This window comes from Lontra canadensis, unplaced genomic scaffold (assembly GCF_010015895.1).
Source record: "Lontra canadensis isolate GAN:19392208 unplaced genomic scaffold, GSC_riverotter_1.0 scaffold102, whole genome shotgun sequence".
Lineage (NCBI taxonomy): Eukaryota > Metazoa > Chordata > Mammalia > Carnivora > Mustelidae > Lontra > Lontra canadensis.
The window spans coordinates 6867800-6884043 of NW_022631096.1; the positions used below are offsets into that span (position 1 = coordinate 6867800).

At 41.4% G+C, this 16244-nt stretch overlaps 1 protein-coding gene across 10 annotated transcripts in view; it reads left to right on the plus strand.

The window, feature by feature from the left end:
- Positions 1 to 16244, plus strand: part of UNC5D (unc-5 netrin receptor D) — a 529170-nt gene that overhangs the window by 498095 nt on the left and 14831 nt on the right. For all 10 annotated transcript variants that reach the window (XM_032838130.1, XM_032838133.1, XM_032838131.1 and 7 more), the window contains 2 exons: positions 3898 to 4047; positions 10836 to 11000. In XM_032838130.1, the coding sequence (XP_032694021.1) occupies positions 3898 to 4047; positions 10836 to 11000 (315 nt within the window). The remainder of the gene's footprint in view (positions 1 to 3897; positions 4048 to 10835; positions 11001 to 16244) is intronic.

Below are 16244 nucleotides of genomic sequence, written 5' to 3' on the forward strand. Positions count from 1 at the left end.
CAGGGTGAAATGAAAAGGGAGACAGACTGGAACCCACCACCAACCATAGCCTTTGGGTACATTTTATAGGAAATAAACTAGCCAGATACCCTATTTCCTAGTTTAATGAATGCAGATATCAATTTAACAATAGAACCGGAGCTCTAACATAAGGTCCTTGTCATGTAGGAGGCGGATAGGAAAAAGCAGTGACTACCGGCCCTCACGCTCGGGCAGATACATCTACTGAGTGACTCAGAACTAGCTCAGCAGAGCTGTTTGTATCACTGATTCTCAAACCCAGCTGGACATCAGGATCATCTAAAAAGCATTTAAAAATACAGGAGTCCAGGCCCAGCCCTGAAAAGAATACAGTAGGTTGTAGGCATAACTGGGAATTCTGTGCTAAGTATAATTTATTATTTTTGGAGAGTGTTTTAAAGCTTGTACTCAGGAGTGTCTTTAACTCTGAAGCCAGTTGTGCCTTCACAGATCTAGAAATAACAATGATTAGTTCTTTATTGGGCTTCTTCATTTTAATAATTACTTGTTTGGTTACAGAGTAACTATGATTACTTAATATTTGGTGCAAGATTATGAGACACTGTTAATTGTATATGGTGGGTCCAATGTGTGGAGAAGAAAGTAAGCTAAGAAAAAAAAAAAAAAGCAAAAGTAAATCATGGTTGTATTTAAATTGGGGGCCGTAAAGCAGGAATTTCTAAAAGGTACCATTTTCCTCTGTGATAATTGTAAGTGGACATCTATTAAAAATTTCTAATGTTCTCCACGCTGCATTTCAGGGACTGTTTAGGCAGTATATATAACCGTAGGGCAAATACAGACTGACTTATGTCATCTTTATATATATCTCGCACCAGTGAAAAATTATTTACGGGATAGAGTTAATAACAGTCTGACCTTCACATAACTCAAAAAAAAAAAAAAAAATCAAGTACAGAATAGAAAAAGGCAGCAAAATGTAGAAAAAATACCAGACCACAGTCAAGTTGCCCTGTTTTGGTCTTCACTCCGTCACTAACCCTGTAAATAGGAAGCGGCCTTTCTTTGGGGGAGGGGTGTGCTTCAGTTTTCATCTGTAAGTAAGGTACATGTGATTTAAAACTACAGTTCTCTTTCTAGTGAGATGGTGCTCCCTATCGTTTCTAAATATTAAAGTAGCCGAGCCCTGCGCTAAGAAATGTGCCTTCTTGCACAAGACACTTCATCTTCTGACCTCAGTTTACTTCTCCGTACACTCAGACAAGTTAGATTATTTAAAGAAAGGGGGTATGCTTTAAACAGCCCAGTCAAATGTAGGTGGAAGGGTCCACACTGTTGTTATTGTGTAGCTTTCGAAGGGTCTACATTGTTGTTATTTGTGTAGCTTTCAAGTGGTTTTAATAAGTAGCTTACTTATTGGTCCTTGTTTCTAATCTCATACTAGAATTGCACAGAGGTTAATAGTATCAGGCTGATGGTGTTGCTTGGCCAGAAATAAGCCCAGCTAAGGAACAAAGGCCTAAAGAGGACGAGTACCCCACCCAAAACCACATGGAAATGTGACTGGTGTCCTGTGCCTCCATTTTTGGTTTACAAGATTCTTCTTTTGAGCACATGCACTCCCCCAGAAATTCTTATACACCTTAAAACCCAAGTATCCATGCTCTAAAATTAAATACAAAGTCCTTAGCACAGGAAGCGAAAATTCATGATTTGATGTTCATCACCTCCAGCCACTCACCTTCTACCCTACCCTGTCCCAGATCTGCCTCGCCTGGTACCTTTGCACAAACCCTGCTCACTGCCCCCAGTGCGCACCCCCTCCTTTTCCTGGGCCCATCCCCGATCTTTACTTCAAGGTTCAGCTCAAGTATCACCTCTTCTGGTGATTTCCCACTTCTTTTTCTGGCCTCTCCTCCCATCTGGGTTAGGCTATAGCCTGTGTCTTGCGTTGACCTCCTAGGTAGACACGTTATTTGTATATATATATGTAGATATGATCATCAGAAGCCCATTGTTCTGAGCCTCTCACTAGACTGTGAGATCCCTGGTGGCAGAAAAGGTTTTGTAAACTCGAGCCCAGCTCAGGTATAGCTCCAGCGGACACTCATTAAATCTCAACAAGGAACCAGCGGTCAGCATCTGTAAAGATCTCCACTCAGCCTTTGGAGTGAATTCTTTACCCCCCCCCCCATACTGCCATGATCCTTCCACCCTTTGCAGTCGCCATCAGAGGCCAGCTACTATGTCGTCATGCCCAACTCCCAGAGACCCCCACTGTTAGGAACTACCAAGACCGTGCTGTTTAGTACAGTAATTACTAACCCCATGTGGATATTTAAATTTAAGTTAATGAAAATGAAAAACTCAGTTCCTTCCTCGGTCTAGCCACATTTCAAATGCTTAATAGCCACTGTGGCCAACGGCTGCATATTGAGCAGCACAGATAGTGACCATTTCCTACATCACAGAAAGTTCAGCACTGACCTAAGAGCCCCCAAGGAACACCCCTCTCATTAAAATAACTGGAGCAAATGACCTTGGAATTGAATCATTTCGTCCTGAGAAAAGATACTACTAACAACTGATTAACAGTGTGGGTATGTGACAGGTAAAAGCGGGACAGCTGTGTCTTAGTAAGACATGTTTTTTTATTCCTGTTATTCTGCACCTAGACAAGGGCCAGTAAGATAACCTCTGGGGCTGCTTTTACTTGCTGATAATTGAAATGTAAGTTTTATTGTATTTATAAGCCTACTTGCCTGACTCTCACAATCTATTTTAGAATCTGGGAAGATTACAGGACATAATTAAAGGATCTCAGTTTTCTTATTTATTGTACCTCTGCAAGGGAATTATAAGTCAGTTAATGGTGATTTTAAGAAACGGATTTAGGGAGCTCTCTTATCTCCAGTAACATGAACGCCCTCACCCCAATGGCAGGTTAACCTTTTGAAGAATTCATGTCGGTTATTTTACTTGGCTTATCATCTCTCCAATAGGATTCTAGACACCACAAATTTGGAACCAGTTAAAATGGCTTGCTCCATAGAATGTAGGTGAATTGTGTTTGTATTAAATATAAAGATTTCTCCACAAAGGATACAGGAGTATTTACCTTCAGGAATCTGATTTATTTTTTCTGAGCTAAAACTAACTTGATAAAACAACCTTCTTCTTCGCCTTTTGGCATAACTTTAATGAACGTTACTAAAAATAAATAGGATACATTCACTCTATAATATTTATTTTGAACCAAAGAATAAGTATTGTATAATGTCCATATTCGTGGTGAACATATGAAGAGGTAGAGGGGTGAAAGGGTGAAATTGTTGTTCAACTTTCAGCGTAAAAATTGAATACATCCCAGTGGTCCTGGGTGACTCAGTCGGTTAAGCGTCTGCCTTCCACTCATGTCATAATCCCAGGGTCCTGGGATAGAGCCCTGCATCTGGCTCCCACTCAGCGAGGAGCCTGCTTCTGCCTCTCCCTCTGCCTGCTGCTTCTCTACTTGAGCTCTCTATGTCAAATAAATAAATAAAATCTCTAAAAAGTTATGTATACATTCCTTGATTATGGTTATAGCAGATGAAATTCACACACTTGTGGAAGCTCAACAGTGTAACATTTCGCTTGGGGCAGGGGAGGTCTTTTAGTTTTAAAGAAGGGCCTGGTGTGTTTAGCAAATAATGAAGAACAATTGTTTCTTTCTGCCCAGATTCTTATTAGTCAGCAGCTTTGAGTCCCCAGTCCTGACCTTGCAAGGATATGGGGGTAGCAAAGAAGCATGGGTCTATTCTGCTGTTTGTCTGTTTCTGGGAGACATAGGTAGGGAGTATACCTATTTATGGAGAGAAATATGGCAGAAATTGGCTACTTCATTGTTGTGCCTCTTTTCTCTTTCCTGCGCCATAGGAAGTGGTTTCAGATGAAAGGCATCAAGGTGGACAGCTCCTGGAAGAGCCAAAGTTGCTGCATTTCAAGGGGAACACCTTCAGTCTTCAGATCTCTGTCCTTGATATCCCCCCATTCCTCTGGAGAATTAAACCATTCACCGCATGCCAGGTATTGGCCAAACGGGCTGCTACCAGAAATAGCTTTGCTTTAACCAGGAAGCATGTCACTAAACCCTGGTGAGGGTGCTTTTGACTTACATCCTCCTTTAAAAGTATGGATTTAGTCTCAAAGTGTCACAGAAATGTAGTAGTTTGGACGGTACACAGGGAATTAATCATGTTGTCATCAACTCACAGGTTTCGAGCAGGTTGGGGGGAAGATGTGCTTGATGTCCGGTAATGTGAAGTTTCTCCTCTCTCCCACTTAAACTCTTGCTCAGTGTAGGCTGAAGATAGTCATTTAGCAACTTAGAACGAAGTTGGTTTGTTGTTTGTTTTTATTAAAACCAGTTCATTACGAGACATGGTTTTAATCATGGTCAGCTATGAATGACCTGGCTGTCAGTCCTTTTGGGGGTGGCGATTTTGAGTTCTGGGGAGCTCTGGCTGGTGGGGTGGGCACAAGAAGTTTCATCCTGAATATACTAAGTGTTTGCCACTAAGTGAGCCGGGTACGATGGGAAGAGGAAATTATAAACGGAGAGCCAAAGAAAGGATCATGTCTCTTAGAATCCTTTTACAAGCCTATAAAGATATTTCTGTATTATTATTCACCTATCTCTGTATCAGAGAATTTTTAAAACATTGCAAAATGACTTAGAGTCTCCCCAGATGACTTTTAGGGGATTTGAGTAATTGCTTAGCATAGAAAGATCTCCTATTGACGTGTGACCCTGCCACCAAATGCTACAGAAATTCCCCGTGATGAGTGCCATCACTGTAAGCAACTACAATCTACAATCGTTTCCTAAACCAAAGTCACCTGTGCTCCAAGTGACAGGATAGGTCCTTAACTTTGGAAAAGCTTCTGGTGGGCTCAGATTGATCCAGAATCACGGGAGGCTTTCAGATGCCTTTGTTTCTGTCATAAACAGCAGAGCCCTATGGGGTTTTAACCTTTCCATCCTTGTGGCATTTATTAAAAATAAAAACCAAAAACTTGCACAAGGTAAACCAGCTTGTCAGAATGGGAACAAGGCAAATTACAGAGAGAAAAACCTTGCCTGCGCCATGAGAATTAGAAAAAAGAAAAAAAAAAAAGTTGAACCACCAGCCCTTTTACCTTCGAAAATTCACGATTTCAGATTGGACAAGGTTATAGTTTCCTGTTTACTTTTCAGACTTCTCGTTACCTTGGGAACTGCCCCTCTGTGTACACTTTGAGGGCATTCAGAACAACAAAAGCATCTCTCATGGCTCTAAACCATTTTTTTTTTTTGACACATTCAGCGTATTTCCTTATGGTGAGAAGTTTTCTATGAATAAATGGATTGTTTATGATGTTCTAAGACCTAGATGTCTCTGTGTCCAGGAAAGCGGGATTCAGAATTTCCCATCCAAATTGAACTTCTGGGCATTGTTAAAACAGGTCCTGATAGTCATGTAAATTCCTGTGTATTAATCTTGATAGGCTTAAAGGTATTGTTCCACTGGATCTAATGCAAGTGCCTCCATCCAAAGTAACTATTAAGTTTAATGTTTAGAGATAAAAAAAAAAAAAATCAGATGAAAGGACCATAACCTTGCACCAGCTCTTAAATAATAATTCCAGCACCAGGAATTCCAAGGAGAGTCCCAGGCAGGAAAGGCGTCAGGGGCTAATAGCATGTGGACCTCAGAGCAGGCAACACGGCCAGCCAAAGCCAAAGGGCATTGGCTCACACGGAAATGCAACAAGCTTTACTCCCTGGATGGGTTGGATTGCATGGACGTTGTGAACATGGATAAATATTTGCCTTCTGTAATTGAGCATAATTTGAAAGAGTCTTGGAAGGCTGAGAAATAATTTAATTTTCTCTGCACCAGGAGGTTTGCCACCGAGTTGCGTTTCCACTTCATTTTTCTTACCCACAAATGGCTTTCTGCTCTGTTCCTCCTCCCTGCCGCCACCACCCTCCTTGCCGTCAATTGTCTTGCCCCTGTCATCACTGAAATCCCCTCGCTTGTGTGAATGCATATTGTGCTGCTCTTAATGACCCTGCTGTGTTTGTTCCAGGCATCGGATGGAAGCAGTTTGGGGAGGGTTTGTGTTCATCCTGCTTGAACCTCATGTCGAACATGATGTGCACTGATAAACTTGGCGTGGATAATAGAGAATGGCTTTTCATTAGGGCTTAGTGGATGGGAACTAACCGAGAGCTACTGCAGGGACAGAAAGTCTCACTCTTCCTGACATCATTTATAGGTCTCTCCTTCAACTGGTAAATCTCCCTGTCATCTTCCTTCATCTCCCAACTCGGCGCTTGGAAGACCACTGGCCTTCCTCTCTCCTCCTTTCTCTAACCTCACATCAGGAATCTGAGAAGCAACATATTCCTGTTGGAACTCAAAGCCTATTCTCCTCAGAAACCTGCCTTTCTTCTTTGGAATTCACTAAGAACTTTCAGGCCGGGGAGAGACCTACTGCACAGAATATTTGCCCTAGCAGACACCAACCAAACTGCATGAGGAATGTTTTTAGAATCGTGTGAATTCAAGGTTGGATCCAGAGCTACGTGTGGAAACTCTGTGTATAGGCAGACCAGCTGGCTTTGAAATATTTTTGGGTTAGGTTCAGGAGGATTACAGCTGACGAAATGCTACACTACAACCCACATTGCTAGTCCCCACCCCCAACCCCAGGGCCAAAAAATACCCAAGTATTCGTTCTCTTTTCTCAGGCTTTTTAAGACTTGAGCACAGTTAGCAGACCTCCACAGACTTAGCAGACCTCATCTAGGAGGTAACTAATTCTGCTTTCCATCGGTTCCTGGGACCTGGGTGCTCCTGGATCGTATGTTCTGCTATTTCTTGCTGACTGTGGGGTGGAGAAGCTGGAAGAGACAGTACACAGTACAATATTATTCTTTAAATCCGACGAAACAGAAAGTCGGGCTGTCCCCTCCCAAAGATAAAAGCAGCTGTCTTTTCAGCATACTTTGTGTCTTGGGGAACCCAGTGTCTGTCTCCTGCTAGGATGTGATTTACATTCTCTCCATCTGCCAGGAACCTAATTATAATGGGAATCAAAATGAAAACATTTCCAGAATGCTTTAAACACCCGTAACTTTGCTACACTTTATCCTCCCATATAACTTGCTGCAACATGTCTCTCACTCTGTGAGAATCTTGATAGTTTTTGGTTTTGTTTTGTTTTAAGATTTATTTATTTATTTATTTGTTTGTTTGTTTGTTTTATTTGAGAGAGAGCGTGAGCATGAATGGGAGAGGTCAGAGGGAGAAGCAGACCCCCCCCACCGAGTAGGGAGCCTGATATGGGACTCGATCCTGGGACTCCAGGATCATGACCTGAGCCGAAGACAGTTGCTTAACCCACTTAGCCACCCAGGCGCCCATGATAGTTTTGTTTGTTTGTTTTAATAAATGAAAGCAAAAATGATTACCCTGACAACACACTAATCACTATGCTTCTAATTCCGTTACTTTTAAATGTTTTGTGGAGCCCTATTGGCAGCTGCTACTCAAGCCAACAATAAAAAGAAATATTCTTTCGAGACAGTCTTAAAATCAGATTTTTTAAAATGTTTTGATGTGTGCAGTGGGATGTAGAGAGGAAAGAGAGGAGTGTGTGCTGATTCTCATGGCTTTCCACAAGGGGAGACAGTCTCTGCAGTGGGCATTACTCTCTTACCTTTCTGCCATCATTCTCTGGAGAAATGTAGCAAATTATACCAGAGAAGATACTTTTCAATAAATGGCCAGTACCATTGTTTTGTTTTGTTTTAGGTTAGGAAGCATTATCAAGAATTCAGATCTACCACACAATAAGGAGGTCAGTTTAAGAGCAGGATCTTGAATTCAGCTCTGCCTGGCCCTGACGTCCAAGAACTTATGTTACACTGTAAAGACTCAAATTTCCATTTAAAAACACAAAAACCTTAATTTTCTTTCTTTCTTTCTTTTTTTTTTTTTTTTAAAGAGTTGGGGGAGGAAGGGGAGAGAGAGAATCTTAAGCAGGCTTCACACCCAGCATGGAACCTAACAGAGGGCTTTATCTCACAACCCTGAGCTCAGGACCTGAACCAAAATCGAGAGTCGGACACTTAACCAACTGAGCCACCCAGGTGCTCGTTTAGTTTTCTCAGTTAGGCAAAAGGACCTGTTAACCACCGAGCCCTATGTTACAGTTTCTTTCATGGAAGGGGGTGGTGCAAAGGAAGTATAAAAAAATGTACTAGTTTGAAGGAGAGTTCATTTGAGGGCTATTAAAATAAAGATGGGGGGCACCTGGGTGGCTCAGAGGATTAAGCCTCTGCCTTCGGCTCAGGTCACAGTCCCAGGGTCCTGGGATTGAGCCCCACATCGGGCTCCCTGCTCAGCGGGGAGCCTGCTTCCCCCTCTCTCTCTCTGCCTGCCTCTCTGCCTACTTGTGATCTTTCTGCCAAATACATAAATTAAATCTTTAAAAAAAAATAAAATGAAGATGGGACAACAAATGATGGAAGCACTAGGCAGGAGACTCAGGGGGCCATACTGGGCCCCCATTGCAAAGGATTCTGGGAATGAGAGCACAGCAATCAGGTCACATCAGTGTCCCCCCACTCATGATTAGAGGTTAAAGACACATCACGATGCTATTTCCTGACGAACACCAATCAGCTGCGTCCTGTTTCCCTCTTCAGTCAAGCCCTAACCCCCTCATTAACTCAGTATTGTAGAAAATGCAGGCAGGGGACTGGGGAGTAGGTCATTACAGTTAGCTCTAATGAGGAGAGAAGAGGATCATTAATGGTGATAGGAAAATTAGAGAAGGACAAGATAGTGAATGGTGATAATCAGTTTTGAAAAGGTAGAGTTCTCAGAGAAAGTAAAGGCCAAATAAAATGATTTGTAGTGATTAGGGGTATAATGTCAGTGATTGATAATAATGAGATAAACTCCAGAGATGTAGCCACTGGGAGTTCTCCACAGATAGGTGGCAGTTGGGCGTCTGTGAGCAGATGGGATGAGTTCAGCAAGCAGAGAGAGAAGTGTTGGAGCCTGGAGCCTGAGATCATGAAGTAAGGGTTATCCACGGCTTGTAAAATGGAAGCAGCCTTAGGGGGAGAAGGACAATAAGAGTCAGGTTGAAGAAGAAGAAGAAATGTCAGAATTTGTAAATATATATTATTATTATCTGGTGTAGAATTTGGTGCAGGTGAAAAGTCATTTTTGAGTGTCGTCGGGAAAGTGACCTCCTCCAGAGATTGCCTGGGGACCTCACCCATCCACCTCACTTCTCTCTGCTTCTTGAAATGAAAATTCCACTGCCTTTCCCTCGGTTTAGGATTAAGAATGAATGAAACAAAACCACAATGCCTATACTCCTTGCTGGGATGCGAGGTAGGAGTTAGGGCGAGAGTTTCTTCTCTCAGACTCCCTCAGCTAGCCCTCCTCTCTTCAAGTGGACAACAGTCAGAGTCCATCCCTCCTTGCTGGTCGCCCCACCCCCCGCCTCCAGGAGCATCCAAAATCCACAGAGAAAGCTAAACTAAGAAAAAACGATGTGCCCATTAGAGCTCAGGAAGAACTAGATTACCCCTAGTTCCTCTAAGTGAGGAGACTGAATTTTAATCATGGCCCCCAGTCTCATAACACATGATGGCTTCATCACCAGTCACACTTCAGAGTATCAAACATCCAAACCTGATACATCTTCTGCCACCTGCCAGTGTGAATATTGGAGAAAATGGTATTTATAGTTACAGGTAAAAAAGAGCACATTAACGAGAGGAGAAAAAGAGAAGAAGGTGAGGATGAACCTTACTAGAGGCTGGTCATACGTGGTCATTACCAAGAATCTCAGCTTCATTTGAGTAGGAAGGAGACTCTTTTTAGTAGATGAGAGAGTATCAGTGAGTGACCTCTAGTTCGCATTATTGTAAAGCCACGTGCCTGAGCGTGGTCTACTCAGTGGCAGACACTGACTAGTAATGGGGAAAAAGGCTGATGTATATAGAGTTTATTATTTCCCCCCTCATTTAGTAAAAATTGGTTTTTCCACTCAACTGTCTATAAGTCCTGTGACAGTAGAGACGGAACCTAGCTTCCTGTTCCTTATTGTTCATCTTGTACAGTGTCTGGTCATTAGCAGGCACCGTGCACATAATTGCTGAACAAATGAATTGAGTGAATGAGGAGTTGGCAAACAGGACTGTTCTGGGGAGCCTAGTTTGTTTGTGTCTCTTTCTGGAGGGTGTGTGCGTGCCTGTGTGTATGTGTATGAGAGACAGAGATCGGCAGTAAGTATAATTTTTATGTTGGATACATTAGCAATATCGTGTTCTGTTTATACAATTCTCATGAGTTTGTGTGGTGTTGGGATATGTTCTGGTCAGTCAGTTCTTTAGCATAATTTTCACTTAAGGGAAAAGATACCATCCTACCCCAGGCTTAAGAAGAAGGATGGACCAAAGGAGTCTTCTAAAAAAAATTTTTTTTCCATGGGAAAACATGAGGATGAATTTTTGATAGTATGCTAATTGTGTGTGTCACCAAGTGAAATCTGAGTTCTGGCACTGTGGTTTTGGAATTCAAATGTTATCAATTGGAATTGACATTAATTACTTTCTGTGCTGCTTGGCATATGCTGGAACATTATTTCTACAACAATTCCACCAAAGTCGCTTGGGCAATTTTCTCTGCCTCAGTCGTTGTCATCATCATCATAATTATTGCCATTAAGTCTCTCCTAGTCGCCACTCATCTCAGCCGGGCTCTGCACACCACAGCCCTCTTCTGTCCCCCGTTTCCCTGCAGGAAGTCCCATTCTCCCGCGTGTGGTGCAGTAACAGGCAGCCCCTGCACTGTGCCTTCTCCCTGGAGCGCTACACGCCCACCACCACCCAGCTGTCCTGCAAAATCTGCATCCGGCAGCTCAAAGGCCATGAACAGATCCTCCAAGTGCAGACTTCCATCCTGGAGGTGAGTCCTTGGTCGGCAGGACCATTTGACTCCATTTCGACAGGACACTAATGTCAATGTACCAGTCGTGCTACACGGGGTCCAAAGGAGCTTCGGAATGCACTCAGTCTTAATCCTCGTTACCTATAAGGGCAAATAAACATTTCCCGGGCTGACAGTTGAACTGAGCTTCCTGTTGGACAGAGAAACTCATCAACCCATCAGAGCTTGGGCTCCACAGAGAGCTCTTAGGGGAAAGAACTAGTAGAAGGCTTTTTATATACAAAACTGTGAGCAATCTAATAGTCAGTTGTAGGTTTGGAATATCTCCTGAGATTCTTTGGTAGCTGATGGTACATCTGAGACATGTACCATGAAGAGGCAGGTGCAAGGTCACCATGAGGCTGTTTTTCTCCTGGCTCTGACCAGTTCTCCGGAAATCATCTTCAGGACCTGGGTTCCCTATGGTCTTACAAGGTCTCCTAACCTCCAGATTTGGGGTTCTGCATAGCCCCATCTCCCACTGAACCTAGATTCATCGATGCACTCATGTACGACAGAGTAGATATAAGTCTCATATTACAAAGTAAGGAAATACAAGTGCAGAGAGGGAGAGGACACTGTCCAAGGTCATATCACTATTGAAGAGCAGAGTTAGAATGGGAATCAGAGGAGAATTCACTTTTGCAAAAAGACACCTGATTTCCGCCACGTCTCCAATTTGCCCTAAACCACTGAATGGCTTCATGGCTGTGAACTTGGCTTAGAGAGGAGATGATGGCAGTCCCTCCTGAATAGTTATTTGAGAGTAGAGGGCTAGAGTAGCTGAGGGGAAGCATGCGATGCTTTTGTTGAGGAATCCAAGATAATCCCTGGGTAGTGTAGAAAAATGCATTTTATTGCTCATCAGTAGAATATATATATATATGCATGCATGTGTACAGGCACACATACATATTTATGTACAAATATATAAATAATATGTATTTATTCATTCAGGTTTGGCAGAAGGCTTAACAAATGGTATATACATACCACTCAATTCATTTTTTTAAACCTTTAGCTTCATAGCATTATCACTTCAATTCATTCTCGTTTCAATTCATTGTTTATGCAAAGTGAGCATTGCTAATTCCCTGAATAGTTTTTCTGAAATGCGGATGGCTTTCCAAGGGATCGTGCCTCAAAACTGATAGCTGTCTTAACTGACATGTTTGCGCAGCATTTGCATTCATTATCGCCAATTAACGTTGTGTGGTAAAGTAGTTTTGATGGGAAAGGTAGATCCAGAAACGTAAGATATTTTGAGAGTCTCTTTCTTGAACAGTCGTGGCATATTTAACACAGTACATTTCGAAGTAAAATTAAAAAATTGCAGGAAAGTTTTCAAATAAACACAAAGGGAAAATCCAAGCCGATTTTCCTTCTGGTGTTCAGAAAAGCATGAAAGGGCAGGACAGAAAGATAACCTCTGATGCAAACTGCCCTAAATGTCTGATCGCAGATCAACGCAACAATTCCAGGCTTAAAGGGTTTTTACTTTTTAAGGCACTCCAATAGTGAGGACCAACTTCTGCTATTACAGGAAATCCATGTTAAAGGACTGTGAGAGCGCTGATACAGCTTGGTACCTGTGCTCCTTGCTTAAACACATTTTGGAAGTGCAGGGGAGGAAAACGAGCTAATAAACAGAGTCTTACCCTTTACTCTCCATTTCCTTGTCTAATGCTTTGCAAGCTTACAATCACTTTGAAATGTCCTGAAAGACGACACCGTGGCCAGCATCTGGATAATATTTATTCATTGTCGGGTTACCACCATCCAGTTTGAGGCTACTCCCATTTTAGAAGCTCTAGTAACCCTTTTGATCCTGGAAGGATCATTTTTTTTTTTAATTTTTTAATTTTTTTTACAAACATATAATGTATTATTAGCCCCAGGGGTACAGGTCTGTGAATTGCCAGGTTTACACACTTCACAGCACTCCCCATAGCACATACCCTCCCCAATGTCCATAACCCCACCACCCTCTCCCTAACCTCCTCCCTGGAAGGATCAGTTTATTAATGGCTTCAAGGCTTACTGCTGGCATTTGGCCCAGTGCATCTCGATCTCTGTGTAATAAACTGTATTTCTTAAGCAAATCTATTATTTTGTCAGCAGAAAATTAAGAACTTTTGAAAGCCACTGTTTCAGTACCATTTAATGCTGCTTTAACATGTAACCATCCAGCTCTGTGGATTAAATACTATACTGTCACAATTTGACATGATGTAACATTTTCTCAAAGAGGTCAACCCTCTTGCTCAAGATGATAAAACCAATAGTGGGGAGCCAGAGTTCCCAACCGAGGTACCTGGCATCAAGGTCAAAGTCTGGATTTCCATCCTAGACTACTTCCGGAGGGAAGTCTAATTCAGCAATACTGACTGTGGGCCTTGTGCTTAATGTAAGCCTTCTTTCTGGGGGGCTTAGGCACTAGCGACAGACAAATCGAAAATTCTGTCTTCGAGTATGAAAGTAGGTGAAAATTGGGAAGTTCTTTTCTCAAGCCTGCAGAAGTATGGGACAGGCTGGCATAAGTATTCATTCTATAGGTCTTCAAGAATAGAATAGATTTCCCACATGTCAGTCTGCCTGGAAAGGGAGGTCTTCAGTGAAAAATTGATCTCTCACGTTCTTTCCAACTCCAGGACTGTCTCATTCCTGGGAGAAGCATACATCTGCTGATAGGTCTAGTGAATACAAAGCATCTTCCTTACACTAAGAATGACCTGGGTTTTTGTAGTAGACAGTTCCAGAAAAAGTAAAGATCCATAAAGCGCTGAGAAATTGGGATTACCTGGGGAGGAGACAAGATACATTCTAGACATGAACTTGTATCAGTCAGTGAGTTGGGCATAATAGATCTGTAAGAGTGTCATTCCTTATGGCCTCTAGGCTGGAAGACCCTGCATTAGGTGGTTTTCATAAGTTAGTAACAGCATTTCATTGATTAAAGATAATAAAAATAATAAGGAAATAAATCTTTTGAAGCTTTCCAAAGACATCTGAATTTTTTAAGTATCTGTTCCTCTTCCCACTCCAAAAAAAAAAAAAAAAATATTCTCTGTATTGTTAAGTTCAGAGCTCCAACTTCCTACCTTACTTTAATAGATCTCTTAGTGTGTGTTTCATGAATTTAACAATGGAACCATGAGAGGTAAAAGAGATATGTATGTATGTGGTTGTATTTATAAGATAATATTTATTTTAAATAGCTGAATCAGTGCAGTGATTATCCTCATTGAAGGCCTTTGGTTCTTCGTGTTGAACCTCCCATGCCATCACATTCCTTCATGCCTCTCATCTAAATGGCCTTCCAAATAAATACAATCATCCATGTCATTCTCACACTTAAAAGTTATCTCAGTGATCAAGATAACGTAACTTTTTTATTTTTTTTCAATTTTATTTTATTTTTTTATAAACATATAGTATATTTTTATCCCCAGGGGTACAGGTCTGTGAATCACCAGGTTTACACACTTCACAGCACTCACCATAGCTCATACCCTCCCCAATGTTTAATATTTTTTTTTAGAGTGGCTACTACTGGGTCTATCTGTAAAAGCAGGTGGTTCTCTTTAAATGTAACCTCACTGAATTACCTAACGATTATCGCCAACTGATAATTCTGTAAAAGCAATGGTATCAGCAATCTAAAAATTGTGGAGTGAATCAAAATAATTTTACTAATATTGAAGAGATGAGAAGAATCCCTAAGTAATTTATTGCATCATCCCTTGTTAATGTAATATTACTGGAAAAGCCTTTTTTTTTTTTTTTGATAGAAAGAACTTAAATGGGAAACTTGCATGTTACAATTTTCCCTTCAAGCAGTTCTCTTATCTTTCTTCCAAAAGTGGTGGAAGGTTGGGGGATGATTTGTCTGTTGCAAAATAGACAGAATACTTGGAATTTCTCCTTGATTTACAACTCCCCAGCTAGCCAAGTAGCAGCTTCTTATCTCAGATGTGCAGAGTATGAAAATCTGCTGTTCCTCTGCATATTTAATTTAAACAATCAGAAAATGTGATGTATCCACAGGATTCTTATTACTTGGCCCAGCTGTCTTTTAGAATGCACCATAAATGTTACATAAAGTGTCATCCTTACACATGGCAAATATTTAAATTGGGAAACTTTATGAGGGAAATGGGGGCCCACTTATTAGTGTCAAAAATAGAAAAAATACTTAAGAGTCAGTCTCCTACAATACTTTATTCACTTTGAAATCCTACCACTTCTGTCCTGAGCACTGTGGATCTGGGGTGGTCTCTCTCCTGCCAACAGTAAAGGCACAGCCTGGTGAGCTTGGTCTACTCAAAGATGCCGTAAGATTGCACAGCCAGCCCTGTCTATGCAGTCATCACTCAGGGATACTTTCAGTGTTTAAGTTTCATTGGCAAGCCACCTTTTCACATGTGAACACCCTTTGCATGCCAGTTTATAATGACAACTCCCATGTTATCTTGCACAGAATTCCTTTTTTTCCTCTCTTTGGTTTCTACCATCTTTTTAAAGTACATCCTCCTGCCTTAAGTCAGGAAATTGAAGGAAACTGTTTTCAATTTACATTTTTTTAAAGGCTAGGAGAAATTTCATGAGCCATGATTAAAAACGTTCCTCGTAACCTGTTTCATACATCAAGAAGCCTGAGTTGGTTCATTTTATAACCATCCAACATATCAGAATAAGAATTGTTCATTTTGCAAAGAATCACTAGTTACCCACTCAGTTTCTATTCAGTCAATAGCTTTTGGACCACATCCTTTGAGACCCACCAAAATGCCTCCTCCAGGAAGCTCTTCCTGCTTTTAATTCCTGAAGCATAAATCTAATAATGCTCAGCACTTTTCTTAACCACCTGCCTATCTTCCAGTAGGGTGGCATAGAGAAATGAATCTTGGTACAGGTTTTAGGAAGTCAGACTTCTGGTTTCAGCCATGTTACAAACTACCTGGGTAATTTTCACCACATTTCATAACCTTTGTGGCGTGTATAAAAAAATGCCAAAAGACTGATTAGGAAATTGGACAGATGTTGTGGAGCATCCAAAGTCGCTGAGCTAAAAAGTATAAAATTATACTCCAAAGCAAGATTTCCTCTGCCTCTGAAAACCATGATTTTTTCTATTACCCCATGCTAACATGAAATACTGGAAGAATTTTGATGAGTGTTGTTCTATAATATTCCAGGGAATAGAACTAAAACCAGTAAGTA